Raw genomic sequence first — 26,870 nt, forward strand, 5'->3', positions numbered from 1 at the left:
GGACCTTATTACTAAGTCTCCGCTGTCATCCGTCCGTCCGTCCGTCCGTCCGTTTGTCTGTCAGCGGGCTGTATCTCGTGAACCGTAATAGATAGAGAGTTGAAATTTTCACAAAATGTGTATTTCTATTTCCGTTATAACAACAAATAATAAAAATTTCAAAATGGCTGACATGAAAAAAAAAAACAAAAAAGTAATGTTATTTCTTGTTTGATGGTACGGAACCCTTCGTGTGCGAGTTGGGCTTGCACTTGACCCATTTTTTTATTTTTTTAGTTTGTAGTGCGAGGTAAAATTTTTCATGCACGAATTGCGATATTGTGTATTGACTGCGACCACATTATAAACATGCTCGAGACGCCGAAAAATCGGTCAAGTGCGAGTCCAACTCACATAGGAAGGGTTCCGTACCATAATACAAGAAATAATGCCCTTTTTTATTTTATTTTTATGACGGCCATTTTGAAATTTTTATTATTTGTTATTATAACGGCAATAAAAATACACATTCTGTGAAAATTTCAAATTTCTACCTATTACGGTTCATGAGATACAGCACGCTGACAGACAGACGGACAGACGGACAAGCAAACGGATGACAGCGGAGGCTTAGTAATAAAGTCCCATGGGCATCTTTTGGGTTTAAAACCCAAAAAAAAGGCTCATATGCACGTGAGATCGAAACTGTGATGCAGTATATTTACTCTTATCTCGAGCAGAATTCTGAAGAGTGTTAGTATTCTCTGGTCGAACTGATGGCTTAAATTGAAGGTGACTACCGGCTTCTGGAGATACCATAAAAAAAAATCACACCACTCACTCTACCACATGGTGGGGTGGAAATGAGTTATTTAGCCAAAACGAGTGTTGGAGTGGGCTTTGTGGCGCTCGTACGCTGAAACTATTGAGTCTACAAAAAAAGGTGACTACACAAATTGTAGGAAATTGTCTCTTGTTTAATTGTTACATAGCCATTTTTATCGTAAAATGAGTGGGAAAGAAGTTATCTTGAAAAAACTGTTTTTGGGCGCCATTTTTCCAAGATGGCGGCGCGAGCGGCAAAGGTACGAGGTGGCAAAATAAAAATTCGGAAAGAGCACATCGAAATCTACAAAACCACCAATTTGCATAACATTCTGAAAACTTTCCATCTCATATTACAGAATTACTGGACTAGTAGTGGAAAACTCTTGTGTGGTGGTGCATGTGAGTGGTGGTGGCAGTGCTTGCTTGGGAACTTGGCTTTATTGCTTGCTTGGGGAGGTAAGCGGTGCTTAGCTTTTAACTGCATGTTTGACCATACAGATTTTTTCTGTTGGCGGATTATAGCAAAATAATTTTTAACTGTTTCTTGCTAATGTAAAATATATTGTGATAATGAAACAAGGCCACAAGAAATATGTTCCGATGAATTTTTTATTGGTGGACTGCCTGTAGACATACATAATAGTCTATCCGAAGATTTCTCACCTTTTGCAGGCGTAATAGCATCGGTGAGAGTAAATGAAAAATTACTAGATCTCCATGATTATACTATTGAAAGAGAAAAAGATGGTGTCATACAAGTTTCTTCGCGAACAGCTAGTATATCCGGTTCGTATCACGAAACTGCTTGGGGCGAATCGAACAAACTTAATTTGACTTGTCTTTATGCTCGCAACTCAAGATCACCGCGTACTGCATATTGGCTTTATATGGACACTGTACTACAATTTAACAAAAATGTTCGATCTGCTGATGATGGACGAATATTAAGATTAATTATCACAGCCGACAATAATCTTAACAGAGCTCTCTCCGTCACTTACTCCATACAATCGTAGTTCCCATTTCATTTGAATATTAAGCAACCAAAGTCCATGAAATTTTGCAGACATAGTCTAGAAACTAATATCTGTGTCTGTGGTGTTTTAGATTTTTCTAAAAATATGTAGTTTTAAAATTACAGGGGCTCAAAGATTTGTATTTTTCTTTAAAAAAAGGCCCAACTTTGTGCTCGTTTTTCTAGACAACGAAGCAATTTAATGAAATTTGGAAAAACCACAGACCTAGAAAATTTAATGAATATTATGTAGTAAAAAAATTATCGTTATATATTTTATATTGTTATAATTATGTGGGAACTACGAAAACCAGAAATTACACCCAGAAATCTTGAAAATTTCGTGCTGTCTCGATTTGTGCAAGCGGGGTGGTGAAGTGCGGGGGACGACACGTGAAACTGACAGAAACGGACAGTCTAAACACACGGGCCACATTTAGACTGCACCCGACTCCAAACTTGTCGATAGGTCTAACTAAATACATTTCAACTTGCGTTAGACGTATGCGTTACCTACTCAGACGTTGCCTGTAGATAAAAATATGTCTCATGTTTGCTGGCAATAGCGTATGCATCAAACCCTGCAAGTTGCAACTCTCTTGCAACCTATTCCTCACGCAATACGCACAGCTTTAATATTATAATTTTTGACAATGTATACTATATGTAATGCCATATCACAGGTCACTCTCTGATTTATTGCTAACAATTTACTTCCAAATGCAAAGAAATCTAAGTGTGTTGAATTCACACTGCCCAATACCAGGACCTTAAATGACATAAATTCATTGATAAATAATCATATGTTGAAAATAAAGGAGAACCCCGTGTTTCTCGGTATAATGTTAGATGCAAAGCTTCTATAGAACACCCACATATCAACACTTGATGGTATACTCAGCTCTGCTGCTTACACTGTTAGAAAAATTCGACAGGTACTGACGTGGAAACTGCAAAAATTGTATATTTTGCCTATTTTCACTGTATTATGTCTTACGGACTCTTGCTATGAGATAAAGCGGTAGATATTGAGAAAAAAATGTATTACAGAAAAGGACAGGACGTGCAATTTATAATTTAAAACCGCGCGCTGCCATACAATAAAAATATAAGGAAATAAGTACCTTATCTATTATCTTATAGTAGCTTCTAAATATATTTACAACTAGCTAATGCCCGCAGCTTCGCTCGCGTGGATTTAGGTTTTTAAAAATCCCGATCCTTTCATTTCCCAGAACAAAAGTTGCCTCTCCGTAATAGCCCGTCCCCGGGATGCAACTTGTTTCTGTATCACGTAAGAATATTTAAACGGATTATCCTTTTCAAATCCCGAGGGATCACCAGGATTTAGGAATGCAATTTCTTACAGCATCAGGGTTGAGGTCAACGACAAAGTGTTTACTTGGTATAGATACCTTCAATATCAATTAATAATCGACACTTTTTAAATCCCATTAGCTTTAGTAGTCAGGTCCCCTGCAACATCAGGATTGAGGAGTTGGAATCCAAATTTTTTATTGAACAATGTCGCAAACTTTCTTTATCGATTAAAAAAACTACCCAAAATTACGCAGTTAGGTTACCTGCCAAATTTCATGGTTTTGAGTCAACGGGAAGTACCCTAGAGGTTTTCTTGACACACACGACAGACAGAGAGATAGACAACAAAGTGATCCTATAAGAGTTCCGTTTTTCATTTTGAGGTACGAAACCCTAGAAAACGTAGGAACGGCATTCCGAACCAGTGGTAAATTTTTCTGACCATCCAAAAACACTTTGAAGTTTACCTAAAAGTTTACAGGAATAAAAATTTATCATTGTATTCCATTCCATTTCATTCTATTCCATTCTGTTCAAAGATAAATAGATAATAAAAATATTTGTCACCGAAACAATAATTTACGATACATCGACCAATATCAATTTTACTGATGACAATCTGACTATTACCAAAGTGAACGACTACTATAATATCTATTATATACGACTAACATAATATGTATTATAAATTGTGTGCCGTTTGCATTCTCACTAGGTTCTCATTAAGTTTGTTTTATTTGGTTAAACTTTCTGGCATTTATATTGTTATGACGTTTAATTGGCAAACAGTCTGTTTATTGGCTGAAACTCAAAAATTCAGCCAATCACAACAAAGAAAATATTGTAATAATGATTGATGCAGCTTTCTGTAATTGAAAACAAAATATTTGACATTAACTTGAATGTGACAGTGTTTTCCGAATAGGGTTGCCAGAGGCCCCGTATTTTACTGGTTACCCCGTATGTCAGGATAGAGAAACCGGTAATTATGAAAATAAAATACGGGGCAAATAAAACTAAATATTTTTAGGGTTCCGTAACTCAAAAGCAAAAAGAACTCTTATAGGATCACTTCGTTGTCTATCAGTCTGTCTGTCTTTCCGTCTGTCCGTCTGTCCATCTGTCCTTCTATCCGTCTGTCATGTGTTCATGAACAAATATTAGTATTTTCAATTTTCAAAGTAAGATAACTACATATATCAAGTGGGTTATCATATGAAAGGGCTTTACCTGTTCATTCTAAAACAGATTTTTATTTATTTTTATGCATATTTTTTTTAATGCATAACAGTTTTTGATTTCTCGTGTAAAATGTCGAAAAAAATACCCGAATCGGAACCCTCGGTGCGTGAGTCTGACTCGCACTTGGCTGGCGAAACCGAACACTGACGTTATGTCCAGTAGAAAGAATATTTTCCTTTTGCGGCAATGCGTAGCCGAAACCCACTCGATATTGATCATGGTCGTAGCCAAGGCGGCGGGGCTTGGTTTGAGGATGTTAGCCTTTTTTTATACAAGTTAGCCCGTGACTTTAATCTTTTCTAGTGGTAAGTGATGATGCAGTTTAATTTCTTGGCCGTTAGGGCCATACTAACCATATAACTAGCCATGACCGAAGCCTCCCACCAGACCAGAAATTTAGAAATGGCGACTGCGCCTGGGAAGCCGTCAAAAACCTAAGCCTAAAATAATACTTACACTATTTCTTGCATTTGCTTACCAATTTTTTTTTGGAAATATATCAAACATTTCGCGCTCACTTCACTCGCGCTTTGAATTTGTATTACTTGGTGTAAGCCCCGCAATTTCGTTTGCATGAATTTAGAGTTTTAAAAATTCCGTGGGGGATTTTCCGGGCTAAAAAGTTTATGTCTGGGATGCAAGTTACCTCTGAATAGTAAGTACCAAAATTTTGGTAAAGAAGATGGGCCGTGAAAGGGTAACAAATAGATAGGCAAATAGATATACTGTCGTATTTGTAATATTAGTATGGATAGGGAGCTTTAAAAATAAAATCTTGCTATGGCTAAACTCGTTTCCCTTTCACTTTAATTCTTTCTGTAATTGAACCAAAAACACTTACGCTCACTGCGCTCGCGCTTTTTTATTGTTGTATTTTATCTCACTGTCAAATTGAAAGGCGAAATTCCACTAACCAGGTAATTAGCCCATAAAGTTGAGCGAATGTTATTTTCCTCATGACAGGATTCAGTTCCGGCCCTGATAAAACCTCTCCCGAAATCGATTCCTGGCTACGGCCATAGTATTGATACTGTGAAGGTGGAATTACAAGTTAAATGTAAATTTAAGTTAAAATGCAAAGATTGTATGCATGAAATGTATAACATTTTGCTTTACAAAACTAGAGTTTTTAAAAGCTATTTAAATAAATAAATCTTTTATTTAAAATCACATTGCAAACACAGTTCACCAATCAAGACACGGCAACATACAGAGAAAAAATACAAAACTTACAAATAAACTGAAATATCTAAATAGGCTTTCCATGCATTTCAGAGAGAACCACCGCCTATTTCTTCAAATACTTCAAATTTTTAAATTTCTTCAAATCTAAACCCCGTATTTTTGATGGTGGTAGCCTGTAAATCAAAAAGAGGCAGGTGGCAACCCTACTTGCCACATGACATTACAGAATGAAAAATTGTTTTCATTACTCGGTAAGCCTACTGCCATAGTTTCACAGAAAGTGTGACGGTAGTTGTGACCTCTGATTGGTCGACTCTCTTTCACTATTTGCTAAAATTGATGATTGCAACAACAACTTTTTCTTTTTTGTAATCAAAAACAGAACACGGACGTCATACAGGTTGACTAATTGCAATCATTTCTGACCGGCTAACATTGTTCCGCTAGTGGCTCAAACTCACTGTCGCAGCAAGAACATGGTAAATTCAGCCAATCACAGCAATTAGAATTGGTTATCACAAATGCACCGATCTAGGAACCGAGAATACACGAACCAGGGCAGATAGAGATGAGAACAATAATATCATACGTAGGAAATCGACGGGGGATCGTTGACAATGATCCTCTTAAAGGTTTTACACTTGTCGAGCGCGTGGTAATATGCGAACACGAAATTTTGTAACTTATGGGGTGCTTGGAAAAATTAATTATAAACTTTCACAACCCGACAGCATTACTATTATAGCCGTCTGCACAACTTTTGCTCTTGTGATATTTACCTTAGCATGGCTTATACTAGAAGGTTACTATGACATCTGTAACGGATACGGATTTTATCGCGATGCACACCTAAGTCCGGAAGAGGAAGCCGAGGTAGTATGTGAGTACATTGATCTCGGTTTTCGTCTGGAATTTTTCATAGCTTAAATAAAACCTTGCTTTTAAAAGGGTTTTTATTGAGGATAGGTATTATTTTCTTATTTTAATCTTAGATCAGAGAAAGTCGTATATTCTTTTACTATAAATAATTTTGATTTATTGCAATGCTAACCTGTTCCTTACTCGTAGCAAAAGTTGTTTAGAGAATGTTTTACCTACCAGTCGTCTCTTCCTGTCTCTCTAACTATAGCTATAGCTACTATGGTATAAATTATGAAAGCAGGCTAGTTTCGAAGGGGTACTGGAGTTTTTCAAACAAATAACTACCTCTAAACTGTAATTTCCAAAGTGCCCCTGTTAGAAGTCGTGCCTCCTAAAGGACCTCTAACGCACCCATCACTGCCAGAAGGTAAAGGAAAAATGTTAGTAAGAACATTATGCGTAGTCTTAAAGTTTTTGCCAAAAACTTTGGTAATTATTACCGACTTATTTCTTAAAAGACAGTTTTTTTAATTAAAAAATACCTATTCTCTACTCTATCTTATCTTAGGTATCAAACGAGGGGCTAATCCAAAATATATTTCCGGCTTTTCATGTTTAGGTGTTACCTATTCTGAAAATTTATATTTTTTTTTCAAATTTTAATCGTGTCAGCCTCTGTGAAGTTTCTGTAACTGTTGTAAATTTTAATCTTATAATTTAATTTTAAAATAGCTGGAACACACATACATCGACCGACAGAATATGAGCAGACGAGAGTTGCTTGTTGTATTATGGAAGCCTAAAAAGGAAATAAAAGTGGAAATAATTGAGCCTGCAATCAAACGACCTTCAAAATTAAACGTTCACGAATTTTAAATTGGTTTTAATTTTTTTCACACCAAAAATTTTTAACTCCTATGACCATACACATTTTTTTTTTCGGTTACGTAATATAGTATATTTGTTAATTTTATATTTATTGGATGTGAAATGTTAGGCACTTGGATCTTAGGTGCTTAGGTAATGTTTCATCCGGAAATTTTGCAATATAATAAAATGAATGACCAATAAATAATGGACCAATATCTTTAAAAGTCAATACATATCAAAAATATTATATACGCATAAATATTACCCACATGATTTCACGATTCCACCTCTGAAGCAATCTTGTTGAAGGCAAATGCTCTTTCGACAACAGGGTTTTGGCTAAGGTAAGTACCACCATCGATGAAAAAATTTATAGGCATTAGAGGTGATTTCGTAGCTAAAGGTAACAAGCGCTTTTACGTACATAGATAGATGAACTTATTATCCATTGGTAGCCTCGTCATGTGAATGGAAGTAAATTCAAATTATTTATTAGTGTTTATTGTCATGGTGTGATGGAAGGTCGATATTATCGTATTACCAATATTTAGTGCTTTTAAATATCTGAAGTAGTTGGGCTGTTTTTTCTCATAGGCTAGAAAAGTGCGTGCTATGCAAGTAATAAGCAAGCAAGGAATGTAACGTTCTACCCGCACGCAAGAACTTGAATATTGAAAAGTGATAAGCAAACCGGTGTATAAGCTAAGGTAAAACTTTTTCAAGTAAAACCTTATGTGTCAGGTGCAAGCTTCAGCAAGTACAAATGTAAGGTCCTACCCACACCCAAGAACTTGCGTATTGGATAAATTGACCTAGGACTTCACAATACAGCGAAAACTCCGCGCTGAACTGAATTTATTCAAGTTTTGCACCGATAGATATTGTTCACCGAAGTTTTCATCTCAAGTTACTGGGCACTCTGCCACTGGGTGAAGGTTACTCCAGATGAGCAATGCAAAGTCTTTTATAGAACAAAACGTATATTTTTCTTATACCACGTCTTCTCAAAAAAAGGAGTGAAATTTTTTCAGGGTTTGGCTACATGTACCTATGTGACTTTATTTATTCCACCATAATTTCTAAATGCTCGAAGAGATCCGGATATAGGTAGGTACGTCAAAACTTTTACATAATCTTGAATGATAGTGGCTATAATTTTTTTTAATAAAGATCAATATTTTTCATTCGTTCGTTTTTAAAGTTCCGTACCTCAAAAGGAAAAACTTAAAGTTTTATAAACTTTTGACTACGACTTGTTTTTCCTAATTATTTATTATACCAATTTTTTTTGTCAGATTTATGTAATCATCCATAGAAGTGACAAACAACATCATATTTTATTGATAAATAATAAATGGAAATATATTATAATATAAACGCTGTAAAAAAAAAAGCCTTCCTTTATGGTCGAATCAGCCGAAACCGTGCATAAGATGCACATTTTCCTGGATGAGGTATGGACTTGGCAACTGTGTAAGCAACATAAGTAAGTTCATACAAAATTATTTTTTGCCCGTCCACGGCCATTAAATTCACCTATACTGCACAATCAATTAATTTGTAGCTTATAGTACGCCTTGACGATTTATTTGATGATATATTATGATAGTAATCATCACCGGCTTTTCGAGTAGGTCCGCGGACTAACCCAAGAGACGATTTATGTTAGACTTTGTATGGACAGGTCAAATAACTGCAGCATGGTTATTTCACAAGCTTATACCAGAGCTGAGCGGATAAATATGGGGAAAAGGAAAATAATAGTAATTAATAAGGAAAATATAGATCATGTTTTGTATAGAAAGCTATCAGGCGTAATTAATTTATAGTAGTGTAAATTTTAACCCTGAAAACGCGCGCAAAGTCGTTGTCTCGTCGTCAGGCCACGTGGTGTCAAGGTTTCACGAGAACCGCGCCTTCAAGACATTTTACAAAGACTAGGTGGCTATCTTATAGCTCTAACACATATTATTAGTCCAATAATTAGCCCAATGCATCCGGTAAGTACCGATGTGGTGGTCTAAATGCTGTTAGTAAATTGCGTCAAGATCCTCTGATAGACCAAGTTCCCAGGATCGCTAGACGTTACTTATTTTATGAGAAACAAAATGTGTAGGATAGAGTAAGTAGTGTGTATTCCCTTTACATTAAGTACAACTAACAAGTTTCTTAAAGTCTGAGTTCTGATCTTTATCTATGTTTTCTGAGTATTATAATATAAAATATCTGCTGTAGTTTTTTTGGTGTTAAAGATGGATTAATTGTTAATAAAAGTTAAAGTTTTCTGAGTTAGTATTAAATCTTGAATAAAATAAACCACTTCGTATTTTATTTTGAAGTAGGCACATGTTTAGTGGATAATGGAATAGCTTAACTACGAGATTAATGTATCGTCTATCAATAAATAATCATATTAGCTGTACACAAGTCTAATGCGTAAAAAAAGAAAAAATCTAGCTCAAAAAGCTTAAAAATTTTTAGCTCTCACTATCAGCATCAACAGCATGTGGAGTGTGGACTTCCACTGTTGGACTTAGGCCTTATTTTAACAAATGAACATTGTAGGTAGGTAGATAGGTATGTGAGTGAGTTATCATTAAAGTTCACGTGGCTAAATAATAATACTAGCTAATGCCTCACACCAAAGTCTGTAAATAATGTTCTGTTCAGATAATAAAGATTTATTTATTTATTTATTTATTTAATGATAGTATTTACTACAACGTGTTTATTCGGATCTCCGTTGTATTAATCATTTGCCAGCCACCAATGCTGTGTTTAGCTCTGCTATCGTTAATGTATATTATAATGAATAATGTATACCTTTTTGTCACGGTCATGGACGGCCTTCCTTTATCAGCATACTTAAAACAACATCTAAGCGATTTTTTTGTATAAACGAGTTTCTCAACAAAATAATTGCCTATCTACGAGTATAATCTGAATTCATCACGCATATATTCGCGTGAACAAAAATATTATTATTGAGAATGCGTATGATGGAAGACTAATGTAAAATGCACACTTTTGAGATTATTGTTTTAATATTTTTACAAAATACCTACTTAAATAGTTGTTTTCTATACACTGCTATCATAAGAAGGCCAGGCTGCTAGAAAACCAATTCACACTTTCACATTACGACAATAATGTCGTTTTTAGGGCTCTGTACCCAAAGGGTAAAAACGAGACGTTATTAATGTCACTCTGCTGTATGTCTGTTTGTCTGTGTGTCTGTCTATCTGTCTGTCTGTCCGCATGTCACAGACCTCTAGCTCGTAGACGAAATAAATTATAAACCTGTTTAGACATTTGGCGCAGAACGTTGATCCAAAACAAATTGAAATAGAAATTGAATTAAATTATTTTTCAGGGGGGCTCCCATACATGAAAAAGGAGCCGGAAAACCTTTTTTCTTACCCTAGCATGTGGATAATTGTTGTCTAGAACTCATTGAGTAGAGTACGAATATGTATACTTCTTTATCGTTAGAAATAAAGTACCAAATAGGGAGCCGTCAAAATTGTTACTCTTACACCATTTTTGTGACGGTTTTGGAACTTTGTTGCTATGAAAACTAGCATTACGTTTTTCTATAGTTGGAAAATATCAGGCATAAATAAATAATATATTATAATATATATAAATTATATACCAAGGATTTAAAATTGTACACTTATAAGAAATCGTTTTTTTCTCCAAAAATTGATGACACGATTGGAGTAGATTATTTTTGTACAGCTGACAACAGTTAAGCCATAGTAGCCCAGTAATTTGGGCGTCAAAAAGGGGCTTATCTGGAAAGTTTTCAGAATGTTATGCAAATTGGTGGTTTTATAGATTTCGATGTGTTCTTTCCGAATTTTTATTTTGCCACCTCGTACCTTTGCCGCTCGCGCCGCCATCTTGGAAAAATGGCGCCCAAAAACAGCTTTTTCACGATAACTTCTTTCCCATTCATTTTACGACAAAAATTTGCTATGTAACAATTAAACTAGATACAATTTCCTACAATTTGTGTAGTCACCTTTTTTTGTAGACTCAATAGTTTCAGTGTACGAGCGCCACAAAACCCACTCCAACACTAGTTTTGGCTAAATAACTCATTTCCACACCACCATGTGGTAGAGTGAGTGGCGTGATTTTTTTTTATGGTATCTCCAGGAGACGGTAGTAACCTTTAATTTAAGCCATCACTTCGTTCAGAGAATAGTAACACTCTTCAGAATTCTGCTCGAGATAAGAGTAAATATACTGCATCGCAGTTTCGATCTCATGTGAATATGGACCTTTTTTTTGGGTTTCGAACCCAAAGAATGCCAACGGGACCTTATTACTAAGTCTCCGCTGTCATCCGTCCGTCCGTCCGTCCGTCCGTTTGTCTGTCAGTGGGCTGTATCTCGTGAACCGTAATAGATAGAGAGTTGAAATTTTCACAAAATGTGTATTTCTATTGCCGTTATAACAACAAATAATAAAAATTTCAAAATGGCTGACATGAAAAAAAAACAAAAAAGTAATGTTATTTCTTGTTTGATGGTACGGAACCCTTCGTGTGCGAGTTGGGCTTGCACTTGACCCATTTTTTTATTTTTTTAGTTTGTAGTGCGTGGTAAAATTTTTCATGCACGAATTGCGATATTGTGTATTGACTGCGACCACATTATAAACATGCTCGAGACGCCGAAAAATCGGTCAAGTGCGAGTCCAACTCACATAGGAAGGGTTCCGTACCATAATACAAGAAATAATGCTCTTTTTTTTTTCATGACGGCCATTTTGAAATTTTTATTATTTGTTATTATAACGGCAATAAAAATACACATTCTGTGAAAATTTCAACTTTCTACCTATTACGGTTCATGAGATACAGCACGCTTACAGACAGACGGACAGACGGACAAGCAAACGGATGACAGCGGAGGCTTAGTAATAAGGTCCCATGGGCATCTTTTGGGTTTAAAACCCAAAAAAAAAGGCTCATATGCACGTGAGATCGAAACTGCGATGCAGTATATTTACTCTTATCTCGAGCAGAATTCTGAAGAGTGTTAGTATTCTCTGGTCGAACTGATGGCTTAAATTGAAGGTGACTACCGGCTCCTTGAGATACCATAAAAAAAAATCACGCCACTCACTCTACCACATGGTGGGGTGGAAATGAGTTATTTAGCCAAAACGAGTGTTGGAGTGGGCTTTGTGGCGCTCGTACGCTGAAACTATTGAGTCTACAAAAAAAGGTGACTACACAAATTGCAGGAAATTTTCTCTAGTTTAATTGTTACATAGCCATTTTTATCGTAAAATGAGTGGGAAAGAAGTTATCGTGAAAAACTGTTTTTGGGCGCCATTTTTCCAAGATGGCGGCGCGAGCGGCAAAGGTACGAGGTGGCAAAATAAAAATTCGGAAAGAGCACATCGAAATCTATAAAACCACCAATTTGCATAACATTCTGAAAACTTTCCATCTCATATTATAGAATTACTGGACTATAGTACAAACAAAACAGTAGGTTAACTTCATACAAAGTGGCCGCCGCCAGTTTGAATGTATGCGTGAGCAGCGAGCGCCGTGTACGCACGGAAGTTTCACGCACACATTCGCATAGTCTCAACCGGCTCAATCGGCCGGCAGTACGGGCCGCGCCGCCATGCTAATCGCGCGCAATTGCGTGTTACGTTGCACGCTCGCTCTTTTTGTTTTGTTAATAACAATTATGACTTCAAAGTTGTTTTATAATGAATTTAAAAAGGACCATATTAATATTAAAATCGGCTCGTCAATTTACGAACGTCTAAAAGAAGTAGAGTTCAAGATGCCATGCCCATGCTTCCCTAAAAGTTTTTTGCAAAAGTGATACGTTAGGATGAGAATTTATTTTACATTAACGGCGAACAATAAAGCGTTCCGAACATCTCGAAATCGGAGGAAATATTTTTCAGTAACAAATTTATAATTTTTAAAATTTGTCTTTTCTTTTTAAAACGTCTTTTATTTACACTCCATTTATGAATTGGTAAAACATTTCATTATTATTATTACGAAATTAAAAACCTAGTGCTGTCATACATAATACGCAAATAATATTTAATTAAAAATAAAAGTAACAACCCTAGGCGTCAACGCAGGAGTAGGTAATTAACTCGCCGATCGGCCTTAGTTAGCCTACTATTCTGTTTGTACTATGGTTAAGCTCTGGTTTCCTCCAACAGCGGTGCCGTTTTTAAACGGACGCAATATGATGACCGCAAAAAGACGGCCGTAAACATGTGGAATGTTCGAGACTGCATTGACCGTTTTATTAAGGTGAACATACCACCAAGTCTATGTTTTACATTATATAGCAAATCATGAACCCGCACAAAATCAATTAAAATTACATCATCCTCGCTGGTCCAGTTGATGAAACTCATTTTGAACAATAAATATTTTAAAATGGCACGCAAATTAATATTACGCTTGAAAATACCTTCACCGCTATGAAAAAAAAAACGTTGACAGACACTTTGACAACGACAAGACGGCCGTCATGCAAATGGCGGTACCGTTTTTTGACGTTACGGTGTCAATTACCGTTATCTAGGAAACTAGGCCATATTGTTTACATAGACAACGTTCTAGTGACGTCATTCACCGCTGTATTACGGCCGCTACATGATGGCACCGCTTTTGGAGGAAACCAGAGCTTTAGGGAACTTGGGAACTTCTAACAAAACTTCGAGGCTTTGACGTCACTGGCAGGCGTCAAATGTTAGTACATTTGACGCGAGGAGCTCTAATTTAGCCCTGTTTTTAACCCCCGACCCAAAAAGAGGGGTGTTATAAGTTTGACCTGTGTATCTGTGTGTCTGTGTATCTGTGTATCTGTCTGTGGCATCGTAGCGCCTAAACGAATGAACCGATTTTAATTTAGTTTTTTTTGTTTTAAAGGTGGCTTGATCGAGAGTGTTCTTAGCTATAATCTAAAAAAATTGGTTCAGCCGTTTAAGAGTTATCAGCTCTTTTCTAGTTTTCTTGTAGAAAAGAAGGTTAGATAACCGTTAGGTTCATAATATTATGTCAATAGACAAATGTCAAGCTGTCAAGATGGACGTTGCCTAAATACATAATTATTTATTTGAAAATGATGTTTTGGAAATCTCAGATACCTACTTTGGATCGTCGGGGGTGTTATAAAATTTTAATTTACACTTGTTCTTTGATTTTACGTCAGTCAGGATAAGCCTTTTTAACCCCCGACCCAAAAAGAGGGGTGTTATAAGTTTGACGTGTGTATCTGTGTATCTGTGTGTCTGTGTATCTGTGTATCTGTGTATCTGTGTATCTGTGTATCTGTGTGTCTGTGTATCTGTGTATCTGTCTGTGGCATCGTAGCGCCTAAACGAATGAACCGATTTTAATTTAGTTTTTTTTGTTTGAAAGGTGGCTTGATCGAGAGTGTTCTTAGCTATAATCTAAAAAAATTGGTTCAGCCGTTTAAGAGTTATCAGCTCTTTTCTAGTTTTCTTGTAGAAAAGAAGGTTAGATAACCGTTAGGTTCATAATATTATGTCAATAGACAAATGTCAAGCTGTCAAGACGGACCAACCTAAATACATAATTATTTATTTGAAAATGATGTTTTGGAAAACTCAAATACTTTGGATCGTCGGGGGTGTTATAAATTTTTAATTTACACTTGTTATATAAATATACATGTCAGCGCTTATTCGCTTCGCTCCGATGCACCGCATCATAGGCAGGTAGGTATTGTATTTTGCTTATCGGTACAAATTCCGGTTTGAATGCATCTATAGGTCATTCACTCTGCATTACTTATGTGTGCGTTTTCGCTATTTGTAGACAAAATAGGTATCTTGTTTTTAACTCTCTCTTCTCCTCCAAACAAAATATCTTTTTGGCATTCGCTTTACCAAGTTGTGAGTAACTACCTAGATTTGATTTTGGGGGGTCGGACGTCGAAAGGTACACAAATATGTGGCTCGCGAGAATATATAATTAATATTGCCCAAGGTGTATATTATATAGTGTGAAATAATTCGCGCTATAATTCTGGGAACCTAGATTTCATTTGTTTTTCGAGAATCTTTTCTGTATGGATAATACAAAAATTCGCTTTCGCTTAGCGCGCGCCTATAGCTTTACCTAAAGCGCTTGCTGGGTTTTCAAATCTACTTTTTTAACCCCCGACCCAAAAAGAGGGGTGTTATAAGTTTGACGTGTGTATCTGTGTATCTGTGTATCTGTCTGTGGCATCGTAGCGCCTAAACGAATGAACCGATTTTAATTTACTTTTTTTTGTTTGAAAGGTGGCTTGATCGAGAGTGTTGTTAGCTATAATCCAAAAAAATTGGTTCAGCCGTTTAAAAGTTATCAGCTATTTTCTAGTTTTCTTGTAGAAAAGAAGGTTAGATAACCCTTAGGTTCATAATATTCAAGTGTCAATTGACAAATGTCAAGCTGTCAAGATGGACGTTGCCTAGGTATACATAATTATTTATTTGAAAATGATTTGTCGGGGGTGTTGAAAATTTTTAATTTACACTTGTTCATAATACATATACCTGTTATAGACAACAGAACACAAACAAACAAACAAAACAATCTAAAACAATACAAGTAGTCTAAAACAATACAAGATACATTCAACACATAGAAGAAACTTTGCAAGAGGGCGGAAAGGTCTATTTAAACAATCGATATCTAGACTTTAAACATATTAAATTATTCATACTGAATCATTGAGTATGTTTAAATGTTTCTATTAACCTAAATACTTACTGATTTTCTATTCACTTTCAGAATATAAAAGCATTGTTTCTATCGTTAAGCAAACATACAAGTGTATCAACATCCGAAAATAATGAAAATCAACAATTTTTCAATGAAGACAAGTTATATTTTTTTTTATTCATTTATAAACGAGGCAGACCTCATTGTCTAAGGGTCCCTTATTGATTCACAAAACTACAATGTTGTTAAACGGGACGCTAAATCTTAAATTACACCGCTGACAAAATTGATTTGGAAAAAACTGAATCAGTAACTGCTAGTAATCTAGATCAATTTTTAACAAACTTAACCAAGAACAAACCTGATTAAATTAATATTAATTGAAACCTTCAGTCAGGAATAAGTCCAGTGTCTAAACACAGAATCGTACGATTTTAGTAAGCCACGTGTTCTACCCATTTTTTCAATGTTTTCATAATTATTGCATCAATTCCTAAATAGTTATTAATTAAGTAAGTAGGTATATGGAATTAGTACCAACTGATGTTTTAAATAATATTATATGATCCATAATGTAAAGCGCTACTATGTCACATACATATGATATTGATTCTCTATGATATGAATTCTCTCTTTTTGAGTTAGTGGATAAAACTTAGTAACATCGAAATATCAAAAGTAGCCAAAATTGTATGTCAAAGTGTTTTTAAAATCAGCAAACCAATTAATAAATTCCAGTTTTTGGTTATCATTTATCAGGTTGTGTAACTGGTTTCTGTTAAAAAAATCTTATAGTAGAAATGGCTATTCAAATTATAGATAAATGTATTTACTTTAGTCCGCCTTGAAGGCGCCATTACCTCATACTTAAATTAAAACATTAATTTGTCACAATATAATAAAAAAATATATTCCTACTGCTCCACATACCCACCTAGTTCTACATAATATAAACTGAGCGAAACATAATTAATCAGACAATTTAAATAAAATTATCGTCTGTACCGTTTCCACACCGTTCTTTTAAAATATTTTGGATCTGCCTCATTCTAAAAAGTCATGAAAAAATTAACATGAGTGCCAGAGAAACTCGTAAAATGATACTTGATACTGGATAATTATACCCAGAGATTTTGAGTGCCATCGACAATCCATAGTTAAATTATCACCTAAAGATATAAACAAAAGCTGAAAGTGATGCATTAAGTGTGTCTAAATTATTCTACCTTATAATTCACGCATATTATATTTGTAATGTTGTGATTACACTTCGGTAAGTGTATAAATACATACTTATAAAAATTCTTTTAAAGTGAAAATGTAACAAATGAGTTTTACAGAGCTATAAATTCAAAACCGAATAGCGAGAATTCATTTTTCATTACGATACCGTGTTCGAACATTTAAAATATGAATGAATTTAAGAGAATCCAGTTTTTTTCTTTTTCTCTTTTCACTACCATCACTTTATAATATCTTTATGCTTTATCGAAAGTTGTCTTTCGATTTTTAAAATATTCTTCGGTATGAAATCTAAGATACCACATGATACACATATTTATTATTTGAAAAATTCGCAAATGGCATAACCACAATAAGAATAAAAAGAAATTAAAAATGTGCTGTCAAATCTAAACGTAATTTGTTTAAAAATATTTTATCAGCATTTATTTTTCTAATAGCGTAATAATAGATAAAATCACCTACATAATTTTATTAAATCGTTACATATCAGAGGTTAAAATAAATCATTTTTTATTTACTTGAAATTGTATCTGTTTCATTAAAGAAACTGTATCTACAACAATAGTTAAGTATAAATAAAATAATGTGATAAGTTAGTTTTATCAAAAAAATAACAAAACTAATCTTAACTTTAAAAAGTGTTCATAAGCGCCTAATAAAAAATAAAAAAATAGGTTAAAAAATAACATAGTGTCAACAAATACTACTATTTAATGAACTAGGGAAGGCCAATTATTTTATCATTTTTATTCACTGAAATGGATCTAAATAATTACTTTATTTGAACCAGTAATAATATGGGTAAATACTATTCCATCAAATACAGAGGGGGTTTTTTTTTAATTTTTAATTCATATAAATTCTATAAACTATTCTTACCTAAATATGTTAAAACAACGACACTCCAAAACAAATAAGTTTTCATCGCGCCACAAAAAAAATATGATATTTCCGATTTTCTAATGTTTTTGTAACGACAGCGTAATGGTATGGCGAATGAGCGCGACACAATAAATGCCTATGGAAAGAAGCTGACTTTATAAGAAAGATGGGACGCGAGGAAAATGATCGGTATCTAAATGAACTACAACGCGGTTATATTGTACGAGTCTTCGAGTTTCCATTGATGTTGATTTCATAGTTATCGGTGTGTCGAAAATCGTATCCAACCGTTTTCAAACACATAGAGTTCTCGCAAAACGTCGTGCGCGCGCTTAGCAATATTTCGAGGAACCATTTCCAATCCCAAGCCCTTTCCAATTTCCAAAAGCATCCCAGTTACAACAAACCTAGTCCTAAAAAACTAAATACGATACTCACCTATTTTAATATTTTTGAAGACGAGTAGGTATTAAGGGTAACAAAAATTAGCCAAATACCAATTTTTTTTTATTAGTTTTAAGATACGAGTGTGCAAAAATAGCTTTTGGTACTCATCGACTGTTTTTAACATACTAATTAAGGGACATTACTTACAGTACATTTAATGTATTTTTAATCGAGCTAAACCTTTTAAATTTTAATAGTAAATAATGATTAATGTCATTTATATAGAAAAAAATTTAACGTGAATCTGGTTACTGCCCTTATTTTTTTAGGATTCCGTATCCCAGAAGATACTTATAGAATCACTTCGTTCTCTGTCTGTCTGTCGTGTCGTCAAGATCCGTCAAGGTATCACAACCTTAGGGTACTTCCCGGTAATCTAGAATTATGAAACTTGGCAGCTAGCAATATCTTCTAGCACAAATAAAGGGGAATCAGAAAACCGTGACTTCATAGTTATATAATACTAGCTGATGCCCGCAGCTTCGCCTGCGTGGATCTAGGGTCTGAGATCCCGTGGGAACTTTTGATTCCCGTGGACAAAAGTAGCCTATCCGTAATAGCCCGCATACGAAAATTACGCAAATCGGTTCAGAAATTTCGGAAATTTCGGTGTACATAGGTAGTAAAACACAACTCCTTTTTTGAAAGTCGGTTAAAAAAGTAGCCTATGTTACTCCCTGGCCAATCCTCTACTTGTCTGTGAAAATCCCGTCAAAATCGGTTCAGCCGTTCCAAAGATTAGCCTTTACAAACAGACAGACAGACAAAAATTTCAAAAACGTGATTCAGTGTTGGTATCGTTCAAATAACCATATGAGTTTAATAAGAGGTAGTTATTTCGAAATTACAGACAGACACTCCAATTTTATTTATTATTATTTTGTATGTATGTTTTTATAGGTTTTTTATTCGTGTTACATTTCATTGTTTCGTACCTGATTAACTCTTTTATTTTTGTTTTTAACTTTTTTTTTGTTTTTTTTTTTTCTCTTTACCTTAATGCTTCACTATACACTATGTTTCCAGTAGTATTTGTAGATGGCATTAAAACATTGGTTTTCTGGAGATCCTACTCGAGAAAGTGCAACATATAATTAAATTCGTAATATCTTTTGAATGGATTGTCCGATTGGAATAAAATAAAAAGTAATTTATAGCTATTGAAACAATCTTGCTCAATAAATAGTTTATTTGGATAAGGATTAGTATTTGACGATAATATGACCAATAAACATAGGCTAATAATTTTAATTACTTCTATTCTATGGAAAAGTGGTTATAATGGCTAAAATATAAATGTTTGGTTTATACTATCGCGGACTTTTTTGTAGGCATTATTGAGTTCTACAACTTTTCTATAGAAGTCAACCATACATCTCTAACCATTTAGGCAGCGTTCGCGAGAATCGTTAACGTACGGCAGTTTTTTCGACGCCTTACTCCACAATTTTCACTACCACGAAAAATCCTATCTATTTTCCGGGATAAAATATAGCCTATACGGATTCGGAAGAATTCTTCTAAGTAATGGTAAAAGAAATTTTGAAATCGGTCCAGTAGTTTTTGAGCCTATTCAATACAAACATACAAAAATACAAAAATACAAAAATTCTGAAATTCAAAAATACAAAGGTTTCCTCTTTATAATATTATAGTATAGATAAAAAAAGTATTTCTTGTACAATGCTACGGAACCCTTCGTGTGTGAGTGCGACTCGGACACCGGTTTTTGTTTGTTCTTATAATATACCACAAAAAGTGCAGCACTAATTCAATTTGTTCATAAGCGTTGAAAAATGTTGGGCGTAGATATAAGGTGTACAAAAACTTGGAATAATTTGGTATTCCAGTTATTCTTTCAAACAATTATTTAGCCTAGGTTTTTTCATTTTTTGTTCTAGGCAAGATTTTTTTCACACCGCAATAAAATAGGTAAAGCTATGGTTTCCTCCAAAAGCGGTGCCGTTTTTAAACGGACGCAATATGATGACTTCAAAAAGACGGCCGTAAACATGTGGAATGTTAGAAACTGCATTGACCGTTTTATTACGGTGAACAGACCACAAAGTACGTGTCAATGGTTGAAAATGGACGAACTTGATTTAGCGTTACTAGTATATTTGGAAGATGAACAATCATCAGAAGACGAAAATAGTCTAGTCTTTATGTTTTACATTATGTAGCACATCATGAACCCGCACAAAATCAATTAAAATTTCATCATCCTCGCTGGTCCAGTTGATGAAACTCATTTTGAACAATAAATATTTTAAAATGACACGAAAATTAATATTACGCTTGAAAATACCTTCACCGCTACATGAAAAAAACGTTGACAGACACTTCGACACCGACAAGACGGCCGTCATGCAAATGGCGGTACCGCTTTTTGACGTTACGGTGTCAATTACCGTTATCTAGGAAACCGCGCCATATTGTTTACATAGACAACGTTCTAGTGACGTCATTCACCGTTGTATTAAGGCCGCTACATGATGGCACCGCTTTTGGAGGAAACCAGAGCTTAAGACCTGAAAATGTGTATCTAATTAAAATTAATTTGAATACTTTGTCAGTAACTAAGTTCTACTTAGAAATAATTTGCATATTTTTTTAAACAATACTGTTTTTAGGGTTCCGTAGCTCTACAGGAAAAACGGATTTTTATTTATTTTTACGGATATCGTTTTCGAGCAACATATCATTTTCTTATATGTAACTTACAAGATTATCAGCCTTGTCTGAAAGATTATTTCTTCAATATAAGGCTATTTAAAAATACCCTCAACAGTATTTTAAAGGAAAAAACATTAAGTGATGACCTTACTTTTCACTCTTCTGTTTTTGATAAAAACTAATCTTCGTAACAAGTAAACAATTAATATGAAACTCATAGTTATGCGGTTTTCTTTTTCCCCATAATATTATTTTGATAATTAACAAAACCTCCGTCTTCCAAAATTATAATATATTGTGTACATTACACAATTAGGACAGGTGCAGGTGGTTGGGACCCGTTCAATGTCAAGTTTTATAATTTTTTAACCCCCGACCCAAAAAGAGGGGTGTTATAAGTTTGACGTGTGTATCTGTGTAATTATCTGTGTATCTGTCTGTGGCATCGTAGCGCCTAAACGAATGAACTGATTTTAATTTAGATTTTTTTGTTTGAAAGGTGGCTTGATCGAGAGTGTTCTTAGCTATCATCCAAGAAAATCGGTTCAGCCGTTTGAAAGTTATCAGCTTTTTTCTAGTTACTGTAACCTTCACTGGTCGGGGGTGTTATAAATTTTTAATTTACACTTGTAGACAATTATTTATAAAGTGAGTGATGACCAATGACCATCGATTTTAGAATCGCCCCATGACTACCGATCAAACTCTAATTTACCCACATTCGACAAATCCCTGCTCTACGTGCGCCTTAGATGGGTAGTAAGTACCTTGCGGTAAGTATGAGTAGTTACAATGGAGTTAGCATCTCGAGGTGTAATATAACGAAATTCATGTGCAAGTCACATAATTTTATGGATTGTTTCATTAGATTGAAAAAAAAAAACAAGTTGCGGGCATCATCTAACTGGTACAGATGATTCGCTAAGTTAGAGATCATCATTGAATGAAACCCATTTGACATTGGTCGGTACTACATTGCTGCTTCACTGAACCATATAAAAATAATACTTCGTAGCAAACATTCAATGGATTAAAAATAAAATATTATCTACTAGAGGATGCCCGCGACTTCATCCGCGTGGATTTAGGTTTTTAAAGATCCCGTGGGAACTATTTGATTTTCCGGGATAAAAAGTAGCCTGTGTCCGTGTCCTGGGATATAAGTTAACTCTTTACCAAATTTCGTCAGAATCGGGTAAACTGTTGGGCCGTGAAAAGGTAGCAGACAGACAGACGTACAGACACACTTTCGCATTTATAATATTGAGTATGGATATCACATTAGCTCGGTGGCTTTTATTCAGTGATGTTCACTCAGATTAGAGCATCACTCCGCAGATACAGCCTGCATCTGGGCGTCAAATCCACGGGAAGGAAGTCACTGGCATTTCCTAGTTCAATAAATAATTAAACCGATCAAATTGATTCATGTTTCAAGTACTAGATATAAAGTTATTGACTAAAGAGGAAGAGCTCAAGAATTCAACACTATAATGATAAGGGGAAAGTCGGTCAAGTACAAAATTAATAATGACAGTTGTAAATACTTCCAACTGATACAGCCATCAGAACCCGCAGCTAATACCATGTTGCGCTGACATTGATTGTAGTTTAATTAAAACAATGTAATTTGGCAATCTAGCAAGGTAATAGTGCCAGTGTTTTGGGCATAGGTAGCAATGTTTAGTAATGATCATTTGGATGATGGTAGATGTACTTATTATATTGTTAGTGTTCCGTCTGTCTCATGAACCATACTAGGCAGATAAGTTGAATTTTCACAGTATGTAATAACAACAAATATAAAAAAAATATATGGTGAATTTCAATTTGGAGAGATCAATGCAAATTAAAACGAAATCAAAAGTACATTATATCGAAATTCTTGTTTCTCTTTGGTATTTCATCTGCACAAATATGGGCGACCTTAAAATATTATATTCCAGAGGATCTACGCACGTATTTTTTCATTTTTAATTTTTATCGTTTTTCTCCTGGTAAATGTGGTAATAAAAATATTTATTTCTTCTAATACTTTGCATTATTAGGCAGGTTTGCCTTTTTTATGCATGATTATTTAGGGAGGTATGAATATAGAGTATTTATACCTACCTCAATTATTATTAGCGGCAGGGATTTACCTAGCCACGGCTAGGTACTTAATCTACCAGAATAACCAGAAATGAACTAGTTTGGAATGCAGGGTCATCTTAGGCCATGCTTGGGCACATAGAGTTTAACGCCATTTTAACAAGCCCTGCGAAATGACTTAGACTCAATCAATTTTAGGCTTGCCTTAGTTACACAACTGATTGAAAAAATCTATTAAAGGTAAAATTATGTACCTAAATCATAACAGACCGAAGATTTGACACGCAGCTCACGCCAGTACTGTGCATTGCTGGAGTTGCTGTAAATTACTTTTAGATACTTATGGAATAATATTATCGTATGTCGAATCTTTTAAAAGAGCAACCGTCAAGTTTCTTGCTGACTTATCTCGGTAGTAAAGTAGGTATATAGTAAAGACGGAATCGTTGGAATGTTTATTGTTTACCTAATTTAAACTTCCGGGAATCCAAACCTCTTTGGCAAGTATATTGTGTTATATATACCTGCCCTAGTAAATATTTACGATAGGTAAGGTTAATTGCTATCAATTAAAATTCTATTACTTGACAACCTTTTGGTAAATACTTACTAATCAGGTTAATGTGTCTTTTTTCAACAATTAACCAGTTATCTAAACATAAATTATTATTAATGTTATTTGAAAATTGAAAATGGATGTTATCACTATCCGGCTTGCATGGTTGGGCTGATCTTTTCTGTATATTCAGTCTATGTTAAAACTTTAACACTGGAGACGGATTTAGGACAATTTTTATCCCGGAAATTGTTACACAACAATATATTAAAACATAATACAAATATCTCAAATATTAGAATGTATATAAGCTATGCCCATAACATTGTTATACAATTTGCGTAGTACCTACCTGCATTGTATAAATGATATTGATTATTTATATCCGATTAACCTTGACTGAATAGTGTTATTACATTAGTACCATATAATCATGAAACCTAATAACCATGGATTGGCTATATTTTTCAATAAATACTACAATTTTTCTTGTGACGCAGCTTTGATTACATATTTTCAAATTATATGTATAATGTCTACACAGTTTAAAAAAAACCGGCCAAGTGCGAGTCAGACTCGCGTACTGAGGGTTCCGTACTCGGGTATTTTTTCCAACATTTTGCACGATAAATCAAAAACTATTATTATACATAAAATAAATAAAAATCTGTTTTAGGATGTACAGGTCCCTTTTATATGATACCCCACTTGGTATAGTTATCTTATTTTGAAAATTGAAAAAAATTGTTTTTTTTTTAAATGATGTAACTACGAATTCGCGGTTTTCAGATTTATTCCTGTACTTGTGCTATAAGACCTACCTACCTACCTACCAAATTTCATGATTCTAGGTCAACGGGAAGTACCTACCCTATAGGTTTCTTGACAGACAGACAGACAGACAGACAACAAAGTGATCCTATAAGGGTTCCGTTTTTCCTTTTGAGGTACGGAACCCTAAAAACTGGAGGAGTAGTTTTGTAATGGGTTACAAAGTCATGTGGGTTGTCGGGGTTATCATTTGCACATACACTAGGGGAGGTATTGGATCTGGCGCAAAGGAAATAGGGAAGGGGTCGGAGAATGGGAGGTCGAGAGTCAGGAGTTTGGAGATCGTAGGATTGAGGTGGTTGGTCGTTCGGTCACACAGCAAACGGACACGATGGATTAGTGACAAGCACCTCTGATTTTTCAGGGATACTTGCGTTTTAAGTGTGTGCTTACAATATTTTCTTACTAGGATATTTTATAATACAAAGAGCATTTCACAGAGTCTCAATAGGTAAACAGTGAGTAACAGGAACAGGAACATCAAGGAAATCGCAGGAAATAACGGGATACAAGCGACACAAAGGCTGTGGAGTGTGAAAATTCCTTCACAGATGTCCAATGGCCAATGGCATCGATGTGATAGTTTGACAGTACTTTTATACGTATCAAACTGAGTTCTCTACTGGTTTTCTATAACTTATCTTGTTAAAATATAATTGAAAACATATAAGCGCTATAAAAGTGGTTGGATATACTTAAAAACACTTCGCTCTGCAATTATCATTAGCACGTTATCTTATCCTATTTCTCACCTTGTGCCATTATCTCGAATGCACGTCTCAAACACAGTAAGAGGCAATACTATACTGGTCTTCGTACCAGCAGAAACCTTACAAATGCCTTAATTGTATTAACCGCATTATCTATTTTTACAACTCAGCAACATTTTGTTGACACGTGAGTGATACTGCGTCTAATGTTATTATGTATTTTACGACATTAATTTATATCTCAAACAGGGCTCTCTCCGTCACTCGTTTCATACAATCGTAGTTCCAATTCATTTGAATATTAAGCAACCAAAGTCCATGAAATTTCGCAGACATATTCTAGAAACTAATATCTGTGTCTGTGGTGTTTTAGATTTTTCTAAAAATATGTACAATACACAATAATATTCTGGATACCTATATCTGTCCATCTCTAGTAAAAAGATCTTGGATGAAATAGGTGCTTGATTTCAAAAACTTCTTAAAAGTAAAACTACTGTAGGTTTTCAAGTTTATTTTTACATAGGTTATTTGCTGGAGTCCTATCCTGTCCAATACAGTAAGATCGACTTCCTATTTTAATATACCAAATTGTATTACATGTGTACTTGTGCATATTATTCCGACCCTTCTTCTCCTCCTTCAGATCTCTTTTTGCTTTGTTTTTGTCCTATTCTTGTATTTGGTCCATCACAGTCAATGAGAAGGAAGGAGTAATCGCAAGTGCGCCTCCCATAGCTATTTTTATAAGTTGATCGCTTGAGGGTAGATAAGTAGTTTAACTTACGGATTTTAGCTTAGATTGTAGTACTCTTTAGAGAAGGATATAATGTGGAAAATGGACATAGGTAACTGAGATTAGTTACCGATTCCAGATTAGCATTGTATATAAAAGATGCATTATTATCGATTAATAAATTAAGTTGAAAAACAAAACCTTAGTACGTAGATTACCTAATAAGATAAAGACGTGAAGCAGAGAAGAGCATGTAGTCGGAGCATAGTTGGTGATGTTCTCAGCCTTTCTAAGTACTAACTGATTTCCCTGAAAAATTAATCATAAATCAAGATTTAGATGTGGATATGGTTTATACAAATTTCGTGATAGCAAATCAATTTAAGGTACATAAAGCAATGTTTTTCCCCGAATTAGTTTGGATAATTACCGAATGGGTCAGGAGCAGATGGGATGTTTTGGATAGGTAACTGATAAATCATATAGACTGAACCTTTTTTTAACCCCCGACTCAAAAAGAGGGGTGTTATAAGTCTGAATGAGTATCTGTGTATCTGTCTGTCGATTTTAATTTAGTTTTTTTTTTTCAAGGTGGCTGGATCGAGAGTGTTCTTAGATATAATCCAAGAAAATCAGTTTAGCCGTTTGAAAGTTATCAGCTC

General features: G+C 34.7%; 1 protein-coding gene across 2 annotated transcripts in view; it reads right to left on the reverse strand.

The window, feature by feature from the left end:
* The window catches only part of LOC123880083, an 81,066-nt gene extending 55,449 nt beyond the window's left edge, over positions 1-25,617 (reverse strand). Inside the window, exon 1 of one of the 2 annotated variants that reach the window (XM_045927990.1) lies at positions 25,515-25,617. In XM_045927990.1, the coding sequence (XP_045783946.1) occupies positions 25,515-25,524 (10 nt within the window). In that variant the 5' untranslated portion in view covers positions 25,525-25,617. Of the gene's footprint in view, positions 1-18,158; positions 18,309-25,514 lie in introns of those variants that run through there. The other variant, XM_045927988.1, reaches the window with a different exon arrangement.
* Between the last annotated feature and the right edge of the window lie 1,253 nt (positions 25,618-26,870).

Source organism: Maniola jurtina, chromosome Z (assembly GCF_905333055.1).
Source record: "Maniola jurtina chromosome Z, ilManJurt1.1, whole genome shotgun sequence".
Lineage (NCBI taxonomy): Eukaryota > Metazoa > Arthropoda > Insecta > Lepidoptera > Nymphalidae > Maniola > Maniola jurtina.